This window comes from Heterodontus francisci, chromosome 6 (genome assembly GCF_036365525.1).
Source record: "Heterodontus francisci isolate sHetFra1 chromosome 6, sHetFra1.hap1, whole genome shotgun sequence".
In the NCBI taxonomy this organism is placed as follows: domain Eukaryota; kingdom Metazoa; phylum Chordata; class Chondrichthyes; order Heterodontiformes; family Heterodontidae; genus Heterodontus; species Heterodontus francisci.
Window position 1 is genome coordinate 122,146,378 of NC_090376.1, and position 21,227 is coordinate 122,167,604.

General features: G+C 44.0%; 1 protein-coding gene across 4 annotated transcripts in view; it reads right to left on the minus strand.

Annotated features, from left to right (window-relative positions):
* The window catches only part of ubac2 (UBA domain containing 2), a 220,405-nt gene extending 200,345 nt beyond the window's left edge, over window positions 1-20,060 (minus strand). For 3 of the 4 annotated variants that reach the window (XM_068034236.1, XM_068034234.1, XM_068034237.1), the window contains exons 1-2: window positions 19,996-20,060; window positions 2,867-2,994 (exon numbers count right to left, since the gene is read on the minus strand). In XM_068034236.1, coding sequence (XP_067890337.1) covers window positions 2,867-2,994; window positions 19,996-20,026 — 159 coding nt within the window. In that variant the 5' untranslated portion in view covers window positions 20,027-20,060. Of the gene's footprint in view, window positions 1-2,866; window positions 2,995-4,920; window positions 5,117-19,995 lie in introns of those variants that run through there. The other variant, XM_068034235.1, reaches the window with a different exon arrangement.
* Between the last annotated feature and the right edge of the window lie 1,167 nt (window positions 20,061-21,227).

Consider the following 21,227-nt stretch of genomic DNA (forward strand, 5'->3'; position numbering starts at 1 on the left):
TAGCAAGCTACCTTTAAGACCATCATTAAAATTCAAGGCAATCCTTTCTACACCCACTTTCATTACAGAAAAACAATTCAACCAGTTATCCAACCATATCCTGATGATCAGCAGCAAAACGTGTGCATTAACCCATGAGTTCTCTGGATTATGTTTTTTTTAAACCTTTATTTGAAGAAAATATTATCCTATCAATTAGAATGATAATTGTTTGTATGGATTTTCTGTACACTGAAAAATGTCATTATTCACAGATCTGCCAAAGGATCTTACTGAAAGAATTACTTCTGATAAATGTGATTTTATAATTTATTTAGAAATAAAAATGACTTTTCCTCATACTTTGGTTGTCAGACAATTTCTGAACTGTTAAAAATACATAAAACATCAAATCCACCTGGTGAGCTTTGCCTCCTCCATCATTCCATTAAAGGTCAAATTCAACTGAACCAAGTATTTATTTTTGGCTACATTTAGTTATAGTAAGAAAGACTTGCATTTCTATACCACCTTTCATGACCTCAGGATGTCTCAAAATGCTTCACAGCCAATGAAGTATTTATGAAATGCAGTCACTGTTATAATGTAAGAAACATGGCATCCAATTGCGCACAGCAAGCTCCCACAAACAGCAATGAGATAATGTTATAGTGAAATAAAAACAAAGTGCTGGAAATACTTAGCAGGTTAGGCAGCGTCTGAGGAGAAAGAAGCAGAATTAACGTTTCAGGTCTGGGACCTTTCATCAGAACTGTTATAGTGATATTAGCTGAGGGATAAATATCGGACAGGATATGGAGGAGAACTCCCCGGCTCTTCTTCAAAATAGTGCTGTGGGATCTTTCACATCCACCTGAGGGGGCATCGGTTTAACATCTCATCTGAATGACAGCGCCTCCAACAGCACAGCACTCCCTCAGTGCTGCACTGAGGGTGTCAGCATAGATTATGAGCTCAAGTGTCTGGAATGGGATTTTAACCAATGACCTTCTAAACAACAACCTGCATTTTATAGTTCATCTATTGTAAGAAAATCTCCCAAGGTGCATCATGGGAGCTTTAACAGCTTTAAAAATTGACAAAATTACCAAAAAAGTGTTGCATTATCAAGCCTGAAAATTGACAAGATATAAAATTGTATCCCAACGCTGCTTATGCTGCCTTAACCCCATTCTCATTCAACACACTCCAATTGTTTTTAAAAATCAATCCATTTGTCTTAGCCGTGGCTCAGTGGGCAGCACTCTAGCCTCTGTGTCACAAAGTTCTGGGTTCAAGTCCCACTCCAGGACTTGAGCACAAAAATCAAAGCTGACACACCTGGACTGTACTGATAGAGTGCTGCACAGTCCGAAGCGCTGCCTTTCAGATAAGACATTAATCTGAGGTCCCATCTGCCCCTCTTGGATAGGCATGAAAGATCCCATGGCACTTATTCAATGAAGAACAGGGGAGTTATCCCCAGTATCCTGGACAATATTAATTTCTCAATCAACATCACTGGAAAAAAATAGATTATCTGGTCACTGCTGTTTGTGGTAGCTTGCTGTGCGCAAACTGGCTGCTGTATTTCCTACATTACAACAGTGACTACACTTCAAAAGTACTACATTGTCTGTAAAGCACTTTGAGACATCCCCTGGTTGCAAAAGGTGCTCGATAAATGAAACTTTCTTTTTTAGTAACTTGGCTATAAGATAAATGCATGTGATCGAGTTACAGGCTTCATTCCACATTTAGGGTTCAGACAGTCGAAACAATTTTGCATGTTATGATGAAAGTTAAATATCTCAATTGAGATGTAGCCTTTCTCACACCATGAATGGAAAACCTGAAGTGACGTCCATACATTACACTTTACAGGATATCACAGCTTTAAAGTTGGCTGTTATCTAACAGTAGGTAGCAAAGACTCAGCATGTGAGGAGTACAAACTCTTATTGACACCTTTTATAAGTAATTTTTATTTCAGCAGCAATCATAAGGCTTTCTAATTTAAGTCAGTCATCGCATCACAGGGAAATTTTAGTAAATGATTACTTTTGAATAATTTATGAAATGATTATTCATATTTTTAATTTAAAAAACCTTCATAGTCAACACTTCAGAGAATGATGCATCACAGGAGGAGGCCATCTGGCCCATCGTGCCTGTACCGGCTCTTTGAAAGATCCAATTAGTCCCACTCCCTGCTCTTTCCCCATAGCCCTGAAAATTTCTCCTTTTCAAGTATTTATCCAATTCCCTTTCAAAAGTTACTATTGAATCCATTTCCACCGCTCTTTCAGGCAGCACATTCCAGATCTCAATAAATTGCGATGTAATTTCTTTTCTTTCCACATCGCCTCCACTTCTTTTCCCAAATATCTTAAATCTGTGTCCTCTGGTTACAGTGGAAACACTTTCTTCTTATTTACTCTATCAAAGTCCTTCATGAATTTTCAACACCTCTATTAAGTCTCCCCTTTAAACCATTGATAAAGTAGAGTAGTGGTTCTCAAACATTTTTGGTTGAAGGAGTCCCTTTTGAAATGGATTAGTAATTGCAGAACCACCCACCCCCTATCTAAATTATCATACTGTCTAACACTAATAACATGGAAGTACTGCATGTAAAGAGTGTTTTAATATGCTTTTAAGAAAACAGGTATTTACTTGTGTGCAACGCTCAGCGCTCGTCCCTGCATGCTCCTCTCCTACGTGAGACAGGTTGCCCATTCTATGCTGTAGATGTGGCAGCCGCACTCCGCTCGCACCTCCCACTTTCACATTATTTTTATTTTGCGGACCTGGAAAATCTCTACAGACCTAGTTTCGGAACCACTGCAGCAAAGGTACTATTCAAGTAAAACATCACAGAGCTTACCTCACGATCTTGTTTTATTGCTTGTAGGTTATAGATGAAGTACTGCTGGTATTGCTGAAGAAGTACAGTTAAAATAAAGGCCAAAGTACTTAAGACCACCATAAGACTCTTGGAAAGAGGGGCTTTATCTTTAAAATAAAAAGAGAAAACTGAATAGCACCAAATGGCAAGTGATATTTAGACCACAGAGATTTTTCTTGATACAATTTCTCAAATTTACAGAATTAACCAGTAAGATTATATCAACATATATGCATCACATATCGCAACACTGACTGCACATGAAAGTAAAATTACATCAATATTACAGCACAGAAACAGGCCATTCGACCCTACTGGTCCATGCCGGTGTTTATGCTCCACACGAGCCTCCTCCTATCCTATTTCATCTTACCCAATAATATCATCGAATCATAGAAGAGCACAGCATAAAATGTAGCCATTTGATTCATCGAGTCCAGCTGGTCCCAATCCCCCACTCTTTCCCCACACCATTGCAAGTTTTTCTCCTTCAAGTATTTATCCATCTATTCTTGGCTTGGCCATGTGAGCCGCAAGGAAGATGGCAGGATCCCCAAAGTCACATTGTACAGCGAGCTCGCCACTGGTATCAGATCCACTGGCCGTCCATGTCTCCGCTTTAAAGACGTCTGCAAACGCAACATGAAGTCCTGTGACATTGATCACAAGTGTAGGTAGGTAATAAGGGATTACTGTAGGGTTAGTATAAATGGGTGGTTCTTGGTCGGCACAGACTCGGTGGGCCGAAGGGCCTGTTTCAGTGCTGTATCTCAAAATAAATAAAATAAAAAAAGTCATGGGAGTCAGTTGCCAGCGATCGCCAGAGCTGGTGGGCAGCCATAAAGGTGGGGCTAAAGTGTGGCGGGTCGAAGAGACTTAGAAGTTGGCAGGAACAAAGACAGAAGCGCAAGAGGAGAGCCAACTGTGTAACAGCCCCGACAAACAAATTTTTCTGCAGCACCGGTGGAAGAGTCTGTCACTCTAGAATTGGCCTTTATAGCCACTCAAGGCGTTGCTCCACAAACCACTGACCACCTCCAGGCGCTTACCCATTGTCTCTCGAGACAAGGAGGCCAAAGAAGATTCCCTTCTCCCTCATACATTCATCTAGTTTCCCCTTAAATGCACCTAAGCTACTCACCTTACCCTATTCCATGTGGTGGTGAGTTCCGCATTCTAACCGCTCCCTGGGTAAAAATGTTTCTCCTGAATTCCCTGTTGGATTTGTTGGTGACTAACATATATTTATGGCCCTATTTCTGGTCTCACCCACAAGCACAAATGTTTTCTTTACGTCTATCCTATCCAAGAATGTCCTGATTTTGAAGACCACTGTCAGGTCACCTCCCGTCTTTTCTTTTCTGGAGAAAAGAGCCCAGCCTGTTCAATCTTTCTTGGCTAGCTATTTAAAACCAACAAAGTAATATACGACTCCATCCCACTGATCCACACAGAAGTAAACAGAGATATATTTAGGTCAGAATGGGTAGCACTCTTGCCTCTGAGACAGAAGGTTGTGGGTTCAAGTCCCGATTCAGGATTTGAGTACTGAGGGAGTGCTGCACAGTCAGAGGTGCTGTCCTTGGCAAGAAATGTTTAATTGAGGCCCCAGCTGTCCCCTCAGGTGGAATATGTAATAGAATATACATATTTCCAATTCGCCACTCCTCACTATTAACTAAATAATATAATTTACTTGGTCAGAATTAAAAACACCTCTGAAATGGGGAAATGTAGTCTGCATCATACTACATTACTTTTACAAGGAGATTGCTTTCTTCACAAGATACCTTTGGACTGCAGTATATGTGCTGAAGTATTTACACGCAAAATATAAGCCTGTAAATTTAAGGATGATAAGGAAGCACGAGCTTTCAGTATTCACTAATTGTAATACTGAAAGAGCTGAAAAAAGCTGTATTTACATTAGCAGGCGAATCATTAACAGCTGCATTACAACAATAAATACTCTGACCCAACTACAACACTATCTACTCATTTAAACAACATGAAATTATAAGGACTATACTTACAGTACATGACGTTTGCGATCAGAATGATTGCCACTTCATCTCTTTAGCTAGCCAGGTCATCAAGAAGCCCAAGCAAAACTGGTGTCAATGGGAATCAGGGGGAAAACTCACCGCTGGTTCCACTCATATTCAGCACAAAGGAAGATGGTTGTGGTTGTTGGAGGTCAATCATCTCAGCTCCAGGACGTCACTGCAGGAGTTCCTCAGGGTAGTGTCCTAGGCCCAACCATCTTTAGCTGCTTCATTAATGACCTTCCCTCCATCATAAGGTCAGAAGTGGGGATGTTCGCTGAGGATTGCACAATGTTCAACACTATTCATGACTCCTCAGATACTTAAGCAGTCCGCGTAGAAATGCAGCAAGATCTGGACAATATCCAGGCTTGGGCTGATAAGTGGCAAATAACATACGCGCCACACAAATGCCAAGCAATGAATATCTCAAACAAGAGAGAATCTAACCATTTCCCCTTGACATTCAATGGCATTACTATCGCTGAATCCCACACTAACATCCTTGGGCTTACCATACCAGAAATTGAACTGGAGTAGCCATATAAATGCCGTGGCTACAACAGCAGGTCAGAGGCTAGGAATCCTGTGGCGAGTAACTCACCTCCTGACTCCCCAAAGCCTGGCCATCATCTACAAGGCACAAGTCAGGAGTGTGATGGAATACTCTCCACTTGCCTGGATGGGTGCAGCTCCAACAACACTCAAGTAGCTCAACACCATCCAGGACAAAGCAGCCCGCTTGATTGGCACCCCATTCACAAACATTCACTCCCTCCACCAGCAACGCACAGTGGTAGCAGTGTGTACCATCTACAAGATGCACTGCAGCAAAGCACCAAGGCTCCTTAGACAGCACCTTCCAAACCCTCGACCTCTACCACCTAGAAGGAGAAGGGCAGCAGATGCATGGGAACACCACCATCTGCAAGTTCCCCTCAAAGCCACAAACCATCCTGACTTGGAACTATAATCACTGTTCCTTCACTGTCGCTGGGTCAAAATCCTGGAACTCCCTTCCTAGCAGCACTGTGGGTGTGCCTACACCACAAGGAGTGCAGCAGTTCAAAATGGCAGCTCACCATCACGTTCTCAAGGGCAATTCTTCTTCTTCTTTGACCTCCTTGTCTCGAGAGACAATGGATAGCACCTAGAGGTGGTCAGTGGAGCAGCGCCTGGAGTTGCTATAAAGGCCAATTCTAGAGTGACAAACTCTTCCACAGGCACTGCAGATAAAATTGATTGTCGGGGCTGTTACACAGTTAGCTCTCTCCTTGCACTTCTGTCTTTTTTCCTGCCAACTTCTAAGTCTCTTCGACTCGCCACTCTTTAGCCCCGCCTTTATGGCTGTCCTCCAGCTCTGGCGATCACTGGCAACTGACTCCCACGACTTGTGATCAATGTCACAGGACTTCATGTCATGTTTGCAGACGTCTTTAAAGCGGAGACATGGATGGCCGGTGGGTCTGATACCAGTGACAAGCTCGCTGTACATTGTGTCCTTGGGGATCCTGCCATCTTCCATGCGGCTCACATGGCCAAGCCATCTCAAGCGCCGCTGGCTCAGTAGGGTGTACATGCTGGGGATGTTGGCCGCCTCGAGGACTTCTGTGTTGGAGATAGGGTCCTGCCACCTGATGCCAAGGATTCTCCGGAGGCAGCGAAGATGGAATGAGCTGAGACATCGCTCTTGGCTGACATACGTTTTCCAGGCCTTGCTGCCATAGAGCAAGTTACTGAGGACACAGGCTTGAAACACTCGGACTTTTGTGTTACGTGTCAGTGCGCTATTTTCCAACAGCCTCTTGGCCAGTCTGGACATAGCAGCAAATGCTCTTCCCATGCGCTTGTTGATTTCTGCATTGAGAGACAAGTTACTGGTGATAGTTGAGCCTCAGTAGGTGAACTCTTGAACTCTCTCAAGAGTTCAAGGGCAATTAGGGTTGGACAACAAATGCTGTCCTAGCCAGCGATGCCCACATCCTGTAAACGAATAAAACAATGCTAGTCAGGTGATCTGAGATATTTTAAGATGATTTAAGGAATTATTAGGGTAGATAGAAAGAAGCTATTTCCTCTGGCGGAGGAGTCCAGGTCAAAGGGCCATAGCCTTAATATCAGAGCTCGCCCATTCATGGGTGATGTCAGGACTTCTTCACAGTGGAAATCAAACTCCCTCCACCCCCCCACCCCCCCAAAAAAAGCTATTGAGGCTGGTGTCCATTAGTAATTTCAGAACGGAGATTAATAGTTTTTTTTAGGTAAAGGTATTAAGGGGTACGAAGCCAAGGCGGCCAAATGAAGTTAAATAGAGCTGCAGAGAATGTACAACACAGAAACAGACCATTCTCCCACCCAACGTCATCTCAGCCTATTAACATAGCCTTCTTCTCCTTTCCCTTATGTATTTATCTAGCTTCCACTTATCTGCATCAAGATACAGATCAGGTATGATCTAACTGAATGGCCAAATAGGTTGGACGGGCAGAATGGACTACTCCGTTCCTGCTGACGATAATTCAAAAAGTCAAGATTAAAGATTAACATAAGTAACAGCGTCCCAGATATGAATGGTGAAATGAAATAAACAGCAGGCATCCTAGGTACTATCATTCACTGAGCTGAACGACTGTTCCAGGACTAGAAATCCGAAGGTTTCAAAAATGTGTGTAATTTCTAAGGTATGTCCCACTCTGAACCCGATGTGCATCAGTGTATAAAAATATTTAGCGATTTAGAGAATAAAGCACATTTGAGTCTGAGAACCAATATTTCACCACTCTATAACATTGTTTCTGGACTTTCAAGGCATCAGAAAATGTCATCAATTACTGATAACTTGCATTTATAAAGCATCTTCAATGTAGCAAACATCCCAAGATGTTTCACAGAAGCATTATCAAACAAAATTGGACACCGAACCAACATAAGGAGATATTAGGTCCAATCCTCACTGGAAACAGGTGCGGTGCCAGAGGATTGGAGAACTGCTAACGTTGTACCTCTGTTTAAAAAGGGAGCGAAGGATAGACCAAATAATTACAGGCCAGTCAATCTAACCTCAGTAGTTATTAGAAATTATTAGAATCTATTCTGAGAGACAGGATAAACTGACACTTCGAAAGGCACAGGTTAATCAAGGATAGTCAGCATGGATTTGTTAAGGGAAGATCTTGTTTGATCAACTTGATCGAATTTTTAGAAGAAGTAACAAGGTTGATGAGGGTACTGCAGTTGATGTGGTCTATATGGATTTTAGAAAGGCTTTTGACAAGGTCCCACATGGCAGACTGATTAAAAAAATAAAATCCCATGGGATCCAGGGAAATGCAGCAAGGTGGACACAAAATTGGCTCAGTGGCAGAAAACAAAGGGTAATTGTTGTTGAGTGTTTTGGCGACTGGAGGGCTGTTTCCAGTGGTGTTCCACAGGGTTGAGTACTGGGTCCCCTGCTTTTTGTGGTATATATTAACGATTTGGGCATAAATGTAGGGGGCATGATCAAGAAGTTTGCAGACGACACAAAGATTGGCTGTTTGGTAGATAGCGCGGAGCATAGCTGTAGGCTGCAGGAAGATATTGATGGTCTGGTCAGATGGGCAGAAAAGTGGCAAATGGAATTCAACTTGGAGAAGTGTGAGGTGATGTATTTGGGGAGGTCAAACAGGCAAAGGAATACACGATAAATGAGAAAATACTGAGACATGCAGAGGAAGTGAGGGACCTTGGAGTGAATGTCCACAGATCCCTGAAGGTAGTAGGACAGGTCGATAAGGTGGTCAAGAAGGCATATGGAATGCTTTCCTTTGTTAGCCGAGATATAGAAGAGCAGAGAGGTTATGCTGGAACTGTATAACTCATTGGTTAGGCTACAACTTGAGTACTGTGTGCAGTTCTGGTCAACTCATTACAGAAAGGATGTAATTGCACTAGAGAGAGTACAGAGGAGAATTACAAGAATATTGCCTGGACTGGAAAATTGCAGCTATGAGGAAAGATTAGATAGGCTGGGGTTGTTCTCCTTGGAACAGAGAAGGCTGACGGGAGATCTGATTAAAATGTACAAAATTTTGAGGGGCCTGGATAGAGTGGAGGTGAAGGGTCCATTCATCATAGCAGAGATGTCAGTGACAAGGCGGCATAGATTTAAAGTGATTGGTAGAAAAATTAGAGGGGAGATGAGGAAAAACTTTTTCACCCAGAGGGTGCTGGGGGGTCTGGAACTCACTGCCTGAAAGGGTAGTTGTGGTAGAGACCTTCAACTCATTCAAAAGGAGTCTGGATATGCACCTCAAGTGCCGTAATCTGCAGGGCTACGGACCAAATGCTGGAAGGTGGGATTAGAATAGGTGGATCGTTTTTCAGCCGGCACAGACACAATGGGCCAAGTGGCCTCTTTCTGTGCCTTAAAATTTCTATAAGGTGGTTAGGAAGGCAGATGCGATACTTGCCTTTATTAGCCGAGGCATAGAATATAAGAGCAGGGAGGTTATGATGTAGCTGTATAAGATGCTACTTAGGCCACAGCTGGAGTACTGTGTACAGTTCTGGGCACCACACTATAGAAAGGAGGTGATTGCACTGGAGAGGGTGCAGAGGAGATTCACCAGGATGTTGCTTGGGCTGGAGTGTTTCAGCTATGAAGAGAGACTGGATAGGCTAGGGTTGTTTTCCTTAGAGCAGAGAAGGCTGATGGAGGACATGATTGAGGTATACAACATTATGAGGGGCAATGATAGATAGGAAGAAACATTTTCCCTTAGCGGAGGGGTCAATAACCAGGGGACATAGATTTAAGGTAAGGGGTAGGAGGTTTAGAGGGGATTTGAGGAAAACATTTCACCCAGAGGGTGGTTGGAATCTGGAACGTACTGCCTGAAGAGGTGGTAGAGGCAAGGACCATCACAACATTTAAGAAGTATTTAAATGAGCACTTGAAACGCCACAGCATTCAAGGCTACGGGCCAAGTGCTGGAAAATAGGATTCGAATAGGTAGGTGCTTGATGGCCGGCACAGACACAATGGGCCGAAGGGCCTGTTTCTGTGCTGTATGACTCTATGATTCTATAACAGTAACACTCCCACCTCTGCCAGAGACAAGATCAGTTAACACACAGAATCAACCTCGGACCGTCCTGTCTAAAGTGTCAGCCATAGTTCAATTGGTTGCACTGTTGCCTATGTCAGAGGTTCTGGGTTCAATTCCCATTCCAGACTCTCAAGCAAAAAATCTAGACTGGCACTCCAGTGCAGTACTGCAGGATCACTGCATTTACAGAAGTGCCATCTTTCAGCTAAACTAAGGCCCTCTCAGGTGGCGGTAAAAGATCCCTTGACACTATTTTTATGAAGAGCAGAAGTATTGTGCCCGGTGTCGTGGCCAATACCTATTCTTCAATCAATACCATGAAACAGGTCATCACAATGCTGTTTGTGGGAGCTTGCTTTGAGCAAATTAGCTGCCGGGATTCCTATATCACAACAGTGACGCCTATTCCGAATGTGTTTCATTGGCTGTGAAGCACTGAGGTTGTGAAAGGCAGTATACATTTGCAAATCTTGCTTTATCTGTGCCACTCAGCCACTGGAAGAGCTGAATATACTTGTTCCTGTTCACATATCAGTCATTTTGATAAATCCACACCAATAAAAGCAATGAAAGTGTTTAGTAGTTATTGTCACTACTGTACTCAATTATCTATTTCTATGTCATTCTGTACACGTCAACTAAATAATTTCAAGTAGTTTGACCCATTAAGAAAGGCTAGAGTAAATAAGGAGAAACTGTTTCCACTGGCAGGAGGGTTGGCAACCTGAGGACACAGATTTAAGGTAATTGGTAAAAGAAGCAGAGGGGAGATAATAATTTTTCTTTTTACACAATGAGTTGTTGTGATCTGGAATGCACTGCCTGAAAGGACAGTGGAAGCAGATTCAATTGTAAAGGCAATGGGATAAATACTTGAAAAGGAAACGTTTGCAGGGCTATGGGGAAAGGGCAGGGGAGTGGGACTAATTGGATAGCTCCTTCAAAGAGCTGGTACAAACACAATGGGCCAAATGGCCTTGTTCTGCACTGTATCATTCCACAATACTTATAATGATGACACTGAAAGTCTATTTTCATTAAGAAGTGCACTCTTTGCTTACTTTCATATCAACAAACACCTCTAAAAGTCTACCAAAGAACACTACTGGTGCTGGAGGGAAACAAGTTATACACAGCAACTCCCAAACCTAACCTTTCTGGATAGAGAGATCGAGGACGGCACAAAGGCCATGACTGACTGCGCCGTCCCCTCAGACCCATTCCCTTGTCTGAGCTGATCCTCCGTCATTCAAGGTCCTCCAAATTACACATTGGTGTAACATTAATTGTTGGCAACGGGAAGATGCATTCTCTTCCTGTGCCATGCAGAGCCTCATACACTCAATTGCATGGCTCAAACACAAATACAATAGGTGTCAGTCAGTGATACTTGGTCTCCACTGAAAAGTGGAAAAGTTACGAAGCCGTATGAAGGCCTATATAACAAGAGCTTCCTCTAAAAGCCTGGAGATGAAGCAATAGGGTGATGCCAGTGGAAAGGTGTCAATCATCATCTGCAAGCACTCTAATAGACAACCAAACAACCCAGCTGCAATTTCAAATGAGTGACAGTACCAACAAATGCCTGATCCTAAAGCATGCATACTACCATTATACTAGCATGTACCACTATGAAAGACAAAAAGAAAAGACAGAAAGACCTGCATTTACATAGAGACTTTCAAAACTTCAGGATATTACTACTTTTGACGTGTTGTCACTGTTGTAATGCAGGAAATGCAGCAGCCAATTTTCAAGCAGCAAGATCCCACAATGAACAGCAATACAATGAACAGCAATGAGATAATGCCCTGATGCTGGTTGAGGAATAAATATTGATCAGGTCCCCCAGGAGAACGCCCGTGCTCTTTTTTGAAATAGTGCCATGAGATCTTTTGCATCCGCCAGAGAGGGCAGACAGTTTAGCGTCTCACCTGAAGGACAGCACTTCCGACAGTGCAGCAGTCCTTCGGTTTTGCACCGGGGGTGTCAGCCTAGGTTCTGAGCTGAAGACTCTGGAGTGGGATTTGAAACCACAACCTTCTGATTCGGAGGCAAGTGTGCTACCCACTGAGCCATGGTTGATACAAGCAAAGTCATCTGTGGTGGTCTATATAACTATGCCTACTCTTGCAAAATGTACAACTGCAGCTGTATGTAAACCACAAACAGTACATTCTAAATGACAAATTTTAAGAATATACTTTCACTTTTACTGTATGTGATCACTGTTCCAAATTAGTCAGAAATTCAAGAAAAACTCTAAAGATCTGAAGTGAAACTAAAGCGCATTAAAAAATTCAAACCCATACTATATTAGTTCTAAGATCTAGATGTTTGATATTTTAATTTTTCAATGTGCGTTTTAGGATATTTTAGGAGCAAATTTCCTCATACCTAACGATAATGAAAGAGAACGAGTAAATTTTGGACAAACATATTCTGATTTTATGAATACTACCCTGTTTCATATCTATATACATCTTCAGCCTGAAACTTTCAAAAATGCTGGCCAGACCAGTTCGTTCCCATGGTTCACAAGGTAGTTACAGATAAAGAAAGGCATTTTTGTTCATCTGTCCAGAAAGGCCTTAAACCAGAAAAATGCAGCACAGGACCCATCGTGCCAGTGCCAGCTCTGTGAAAGAGCCACCCCACCTCCCCCCCTCCAGGTTCTTTTTCCATAGCCCTGCAAATGTTTGCCCTTCTCAAGCACATATCCAATTCTTTTTTTCATTTATTCATTCATAGGTTCATGAGTTTCATTGGCAAGGCCAGCATCCCTAAGTGCCCCTAAGAAGGTGGTGGTGAGCGCCTTCTTAAACCGTTGAAGTCCATGTGGTGTGGGTACTCCCACAGTGCTGTTATGAGTTCCAGGATTTTGACCCTGTGCCAGTGAACGAACAGCAATATAGTTCCAAGTCAAGATGGCGTATGGCTTGGAGGGCATCTTGCAAGTGGTGGTGTTCCCATGCATCTGCTGCCCTTGTCCTTCCAAGTGGTGGAGGTCGCAGGTTTGGAAGGTGCTGTCGAAGCAGCCTTGCCGAGTTGCTGCAGTGCATCTTCTAGATAGTATGCCAGAGGTGGAGGATGTGAATCAAGTGTGCTGCTTTGTCCTGGATGGTGTCAAGCCTCGAGTGTTGTTGGAGCTGCACGCATCCAGGCAAGGGGAGAGTACTCCATCACGCTCCTGACTTGTAACTTGTAGATGGTGGGCTGCCTTATTGAAAGTTACTATTGAATCTGCTTCCACCTTCTTCTTCTTTGGCCTCCTTGTCTCGAGAGACAATCGGTAAGCGCCTAGTGGTGGTCAGTGATTTGTGGAGCAGCGCCTGGAGTGGCTATAAAGGTCAATTCTAGAGCGACAGACTCTTCCACAGGCACTGCAGATAAAATTGGTTGTCGGGGCTATTACACAGTTGGCTCTCTCCTTGCGCTTGCCTTTTTTCCTGCCAACTGCTATGTCTCTTCGACTCGCCAATCTTTAGCCCCGCCTTTATGGCTGTCCTCCAGCTCTGGCGATCACTGGCAACTGACTCCCACATCTTGCGATCAATGTCACAGGACTTCATGTCACGTTTGCAGATGTCTTTAAAGCGGAGACATGGATGGCCGGTGGGTCTGATACCAGTGACAGGCTCGCTGTACAATGCGTCCTTGGGGATCCTGCCATCTTCCATGTGGCTCACATGGCCAAGCCATCTCAAGCGCCGCTGGCTCAGTAGGGTGTATATGCTGGGGATGTTGGCCGCCTCGAGGACGTCTGCGTTGGAGATACGGTCCTGCCACCTGATGCCAAGGATTCTCCAGAGGCAGCAAAGATGGAATGAATTGAGACGTTGCTCTTGGCTGATATACGTTGTCCAGGCCTTGCTGCCGTAGAGCAAGGTACTGAGGACACAGACTTGAAACACTCGGACTTTTGCGTTCCGTGTCAGTGCGCCATTTTCCCACACCCCCTTGGCAAGTATGGACGTAGCAGCAGACGCCTTTCCCATGCGCTTGTTGATTTCTGCATCGAGAGACAGGTTACTGGTGATAGTTGAGCCTAGGTAGGTGAATTCTTGAATCACTTGCAGAGCGTGGTCGCTGATATTGATGGATGGAGCATTTCTGACGTCCTGTCCCATGATGTTCGCTTTCTTGAGGCTGATGATTAGGCCAAATTCATTGCAGGCAGCCGCAATCCTGTCGATGAATCTCTGCAGACACTCTTCTGTGTGGGACGTTAATGCAGTATTGTCAGAAAAGAGGAGTTCCCTGATGAAGACCTTCCTTACTTTGGTCTTCTCTCTAAGATGGGCAAGGTTGAACAACCTGCCATCTGATCTTGTGTGGAGGAAAATTCCTTCTTCTGAAGACTTGAACGCATGTGAGAGCAGCAGTGAGTAGATCCCAAACAGTGTAGATGCAATAACACAGCCCTGTTTCAAGCCACTCAGGATAGGAAAGGGGTCTGATGAGGCGCCGCTATGCTGAATTGTGCCTTTCATATTGTCATGGAATGAGGTGATGATACTTAGTAGCTTTGGTGGACATCCGATCTTTTCTAGTAGTCTGAAGAGACCACGTCTGCTGACGAGGTCAAAGGCTTTGATGAGATCTATGAAAGCAACGTAGAGGGGCATCTGTTGTTCACGGCATTTCTCCTGTAGCTGGCGAAGGGAGAACAGCATGTCAATGGTGGATCTCTGCTCGAAAGCCGCACTGTGCCTCAGGGTAGACATGTTCAGCCAGCTTCTGGAGTCTGTTTAGAATGACTCAAGCCACTCTTTCCAGATCACAACAACTCACTGTGTAAAACAAAGATCTCATCTTGCTGAAAGGTCTTTCATTGCAGCAACCAATAATTACTTCTTAAAAGATTCTCTGCTTTTTGCCAACACAAGTTTATCCAGGAGCTGATTAGCTGCATTTTGAAAAGATATTGCCTGATACATGCCCTAAATGTGTTGTTTAGTAACTTAAACCGATGTGTCCCTTGACCTACTCTAACAATTTAGTTTAAAGTGGTTTACCAAATATACCTTTTCCATACCATTAACTCCCTTGTCTACCTCTAAGATCACTGATCAGATGGCTTGTTTGAAACCTGAAAATCCTTGGCTTCTTCAGTCTTGGCTCATAAATCAATCCTGTGGCATTAGCAATCAAACTGTGGCTCTTCTCTGCACTTGAATGGCTTTTTTGTGCCTTAGTGACCACAAATGAACACCATATTGAAGGTATGGTCTGAAAAGCGCATGAGACAGTTTGATCATGACATTCCTGAGTAGTATTCAACTGAAGAAGCTCAACACCATCCAGGACAAAACAACCTGCTTGACTGGCACCCCATCCACCACCTTCAACATTCACTCCACCACTGATGCACAGTGGCAGCAGTGTGTACCATCTACAAGATGCACTGCAGCAACTCATCAAGGCTCCTTTGACAGCATCTTCCAAACCTGTGATCTCTACCACCTAGAAGAGCAAGGGCAGCAGGCACATGGGAACACCACCACTTGCAAGTTCCCCTCCAAGTCAGTCACTATCCTGACTTGGAAATACATTATTGCTTCTTCACTATTGCTGGGTCAAAATCCTGGAATTCCCACCCTAACAGCACTGTGGGAGTACCTAAATCACACGGACTACAGAGATTCAAGGTGGTGGCTCACCACCACTTTCTCAAGGGTAACTAGAGATGGGCAATAAATGCTGGCCTTGCCAGTGATGCTCACATCCCATGAATGAATTAAAAAATTGACTATTTTATTAAACATCCTATGGGCTGTTTTGATTGCTGCTTTTCATTGGTGGGAGGTTTTGGGCATCAAATCTACCAAGATTCCCAAGTCCCTTTCAACTCAAAAGAAAAACATACGAAATCCTTGGCCTCACAAACAGCAGCAGGGTATAAAATCAAGGAAGTTATGCTAAACCTTAATAAATCACTGGGTTGGCCTCAGCTGAAGTACTGTGTCCACTGCAGAAGGGACATCAAGGCCTTTGAGAGGTTGCAGAGGAGGTACCAGGGGTGAGGAGCTTCAGTTCTGTGGACAGACTGGGGAAGCTGGGATTGTTCTCCTTAGAGAAGAGAAGGTCAAGGGAAGTTTTGAAGAAGATATTCAAAGTTATGAGTGGTTTTGATTGAATAAATAAGAAACCATTTCCACTGGCAGGAGGTCAGTAACCAGAGGACACAGATTTAAGGTAATTGGCAAAATAACCATAACCAGAGACGAGAGGAGGAGAATTTTCTTCACTGACCACTCTGACCTCAGCCTCCTACACTGTTCCAATGAAGTTCAACACAAGCTTGACACACAGTACCTCAACTTCTGATTAAGTACTTTACAGCCTTCCAGCCTCAACATCGAGTTCAGCAACTTTAGAATGTAACCACCAATTTCTCAGTCACCAGGAGCTGACAATGGTTCTGCTGTTAACCATTTACACATTCTCTAGACCCATCTTTGCTTATTTTTCTTGTCCCATTTCCATCTTTTTTCGCATTGCACTATTATTCCTTTTGTCATTTAATCGCTCCTGCCCTCCACCCTAACACAGACCTTCTCCTTTTGTTCTTTTCCACTCCCCCGATTTACCCTGTCTCTGTACTCGCTTGTTACCTGTTAAAACTCTAACTTCAAGATATGAAGAAAGATCATAGAACTGAAACGTTAACTTTTTCTTTCTGCACAGCTGCTGGATGCTCTAATGAATGTTTCCAGCATTTTCTGTTTTTCTGTCTTTAAATGTGTCTTCAGTTAATCTGAAGCATGTTTAAACTTGACATTAGGCAGCCTTTATTAACATGTGGTTTTATATACACATTTCTTCCACAGATAAGCATGGTGTGGCTAGGTGCTCTACATATCAGACAGTGCAATTTTGAAATCACCCACAGAGGAAATTAAGTGACTATAAGCTGAGGTCCCAACCTACATTAAAATTAATTCTTTAAATAGTTTAGCAAAAGTCAGTCACGTAATTAAAAGACAGATATCAGCAGACGTTCCAATGTATCTAATGCATCTATATATAGTGCATTATCCCAACTTTGATACTAAAGAACTTGCATTTATATAGTGCCTGTCATGACCACACAACATCCCAAAGCACTTTACAGCCAATTTTGAAGTGTTGAAAACAAGACAGACAATTTTCACACAGCAAGCTCCCACAAACAGCAATGTGATAATTGCCAGATAATCTGTTTTAGTGATGTTGGGTGGAGGGATAAATATTGGCCAGGAGACCGGAGAGAACTCCCCTAGTCTTCTTCGAAACAGTGCCTTGGAATCTTTTACATCCACCTGAGAGAGCAGACAGGGCTTTGATTTAAATGTCTGATACGAAAGACAGTACCTCCGACAGTGTCACACTCCCTCAGTACTGTACAGGGAATGACAGCCTAGATTTGATGCTTAAGACTCTGGAGTGGGACTTGAACCCACAACTTTCTGACTCAGAGGATAGAATGTTAACACACTGAGCTGTTGCTGACATCGTACAGTTAAACACTTCATGCCTGATCACTCTGTCCACGTCCTGCTATGTCAACCAGCTGAACAGTGAAATCTACAATCCCAATGATCACCAAAAGTAACTTAATAAAAACCCCGGTGAGACACAGAAAAACCTCATATACAGTTTGATCCATGGAGGAATATAAACACAAATACATTGGACCAGAATTCACTATAAAAGTAATGGTGAAGGTAACAGCACCCACTGTTATTAATACACAAACTGGACAGCGACTTTAGGTGAGGGTTAGTGTGCAGTCAACCGTGAAGATCCAGAGGTTGATGTCTCAGATGTGCTGCTCCACTGTTAGCTTCAGGAAAAAGGCATCTAGCTCTCTGCATCACCACTGAAATATATTGAATGGTGTGAAGATCCTGTACTTGCACTTTAGATATGGACTGAACTTGCCACAAAGTTAGGCCTTGTCCGTTTCAGTCTCAGTGTCAGTGTCCTTTTAACAGATCGATAAAGCTTAATTACTGCCAAACAACCTCTCTGGCACAGAAAATTAACTTTTACAAGTGTAGACCTTTATTTTGCTTGCTATACTTGAAGTGATGTGGCATTAACTGTTGCAATTGACACTTTCTGGTTCGGCTGTTCATTAGCAATTCTTCAATCTGATTGTATATTTCCTTATCCAGTTACTTGCGCTGTTCACTCTGCACCAAAATGTCCTGTAAAGGGTTTGGATCTCCCAATTGCAGCAACTTTTCGTGCAAAAGGCTCAGAAATTAAACAGGCATGAACAAGTCGAACAAATGGTTCACCGGCCGCAGTAAATTGTGGCCCAATACGTTGGTTACAAACTTATTTAATTGCTCAAAATAGCCATCGTGCTCAATGTGTTAAACGACACTCAGTGGAAATGGTAATTATTTGCCCCATGTAGGCGTGGTCATTGGGGAATGTACCTTAAAGCTGTGTCCTCTGGTTAATGACCCTCCCGCAAGTGGAAATAGCTTCTCCTTATGTACTCTATCAAAAACCTTCGTAATTTTACTGATTGTGATTAAAATAGACCACAGCGTGACTTTTATTAGTTTTGTCCCAGGCAGATGGGAAATGGGCTAGCATAATTGTTAAATTCAAGGAAGGTGAACAAATAACAACCCACGACCCAGACTGACCTGAAATATCAGAAACATAATAGAAGCAAATGATCAGACCCAACATACAGGAGTACCTCTTCATGTTACAACCTTTGCGAGGTTAACAAAGCTAGGAGCAAGAATACAAGATAGTCACCAAGAAATCCAACAGGGAATTCAAGAGAAACTTGTTTGTCCAGAGTGGCGAGAATGTGGAACTCGCTACCACAGGGAGTGGTTGAGATGAATAGGGGTGTTGGCATTCTTCCATCTATGAAGGATGATGGACATGCAGCAAGCAATCCTTTTAAGTTGGGTGTCTTCTCTTGGTGCACCTTTACTGATGGCTGTGAAGGCCAATCCTTGAGGCAGGTTCTGCCAAAAGTGCTGCACGTGAGATGAATAGTATGGATGTATTTAAGGGGAAGTTAGATACACCCAAGAGGAAGAAAGGTATAGAAGTATATGCTTCTAGGGTGAAATGAAGAGAATGAGAGGAGGCTCGGGTGAAGGATAAAAACTAGCACTGACTAGTTGGGCCGAATGGCCTGTTTCTGTGCTGTAAATTCTATGTAATTCATACAACGCCTTCAACATAATACAACATCCCAAGTCGCTTCACAGGAACGTTATCAAACAACATGTAACACCGAGCTACATACGATGATAGTGCAGCAGATGACCAAAAGCTTGGTCACCAAAGTAAGTTTTCAGGAACGACTGAAAGGAAGAGAGAGAGGCGGAGAGGTTTAGGGAAGAAATTCCAGAACTTAGGGCCCAGACAGCTGAAGGCACAGCCGCCAATAGTAGAGTGATGAAAATCGGGGATGTGGGAGAAGCCAGAATTGGAGGAGAGCAGAGATTAGAGGTATGACACTGATAGCTTCTGATAATGTGACAGCTTGCCATCTGGGGTGCAGAGTCTCAACTGCTGATCATAGTACGAAATCCCCCATCATTAATGCAGACAAACCGGCTGCTGGGGATCACGGTTAAACTGTCACTCCAGGACCCAGGAGAGACGCCAAAACCCTGAAGACAGAGGCTGGGACTGGGGCAGGGGTAAGGAGCAGGGATAGGAATAGGAGTAGGGATGGGGCAGGGCAGGGATAGAGGTAGGGGTAGGGATAAGGGGCGGGGCAGGGATAGGGGTAGGGGCAGAGACATACAGTTAGTGTGTGTTTAAAGGACGCTCTGTAAATCCAATCCCCGCCCGGTGAGGCCTTGGGCTCCAGGCCTGGCCTTTAGGCCGCTCTCTCTCTCTCGCCCCACCCACCCAACCCCGCGCCTCTTCCCGCGGGTCCCAGAGGTCAGAAACAGCGGCTTCCACTCTCCCGGTCCCCTTCCCCCACCCCAGTACTCACACAGGCCGCTGGAGCCGGTGCCGGTGAACATCCTCCCGCTGCCGCCCCTCCCCCTCGCCCCTAACCCCGCCCCCTCGTCCCGGCCTAACCCCGCCCCAGCCTAGCCCCGCCCCTCGTCCTAGCCCCGCCCCACTCCTGTGGCCCCGCCCCCTAGCCCGAGGAGCGAGCCTGAGACATTCAGCAGGAATAATAGTTATTGACGGTAATAGTTACACTCACTAATAGTTCTAGTTACACATACTCATTTTAATAGTTACAATCCCACTCGTTAGGTGTGGAGGGTGTGGGTGACAGACAGTGGCACTGTCTCAGGATGGCTCGGGCATGGAGGGACCGGCAGCGGAGGGAGGAGCTGCCAGTCGGGAGCACTGCGCTCCGGACATGGCTCCAGTGCCGCTAAAAGTTTAACAATTGGACAAGAGTGCTCGAGGTAAAAGGTCCCATTCCAGGAACAAAATGCTCAATAACTGCAGCAGCACCACCTCAACACACTGCAGCGAACACAACACTAACATTCGCACACAACACACGTTAAGTGTCCTTCACAGGCGCAGCTCACACTTCAGACACATCTCACAGCTCCTCAACCATGTGAAGCATCACATTAACACAGTTGCCAATAAACAAAGAGATATAGAGTTAACGTTTCGGGTCAGTGACCCTTCTTCGGCAAGGTGGCAAATGGAGTATAATGTAGGGAAGTGTGAAGTTGTTCACTTTGATCGTAACAATAGAAAATCAGAATATTTTTCAAAAGGCATGTAACTGGTAAGTGTTGATGTTCAGAGAGACTTGGGGATACTCGTACAAGGAATGCCCAAAGTTAACATGCAGATGCAGCAGGCTATTAGGAAGGCAAATAGCATGTTGGCCTTTATTGCAAGGGGATTGGAGTACAGGAATAAAGAAGTTTTACTAAAATTGTACAGGGCTTCAGTGAGACTGCACCTGGAATACTGAGTGCAGTTTTGGTCTCCACATTTAAGAAAGGATATACTTGCCCTGGAGGCAGTGCAGTGAAGATTTACTAAATTGGTCCCTGGGATGAGGGGGTTGTTTTATGATGAGAGGCTGAGTAAATTAGGCCTATATTCTCTGGAGTTTAGAAGAATGAGAGGTGAACTAATTGAGACATACAAGATTCTGAAAGAGCTTGATAAGGTGGAAGCTGAGAGATTGTTCCCACAGGTCAGGGAATCTAGAACACGGGGACACAGTCTCAGGATAAGGGG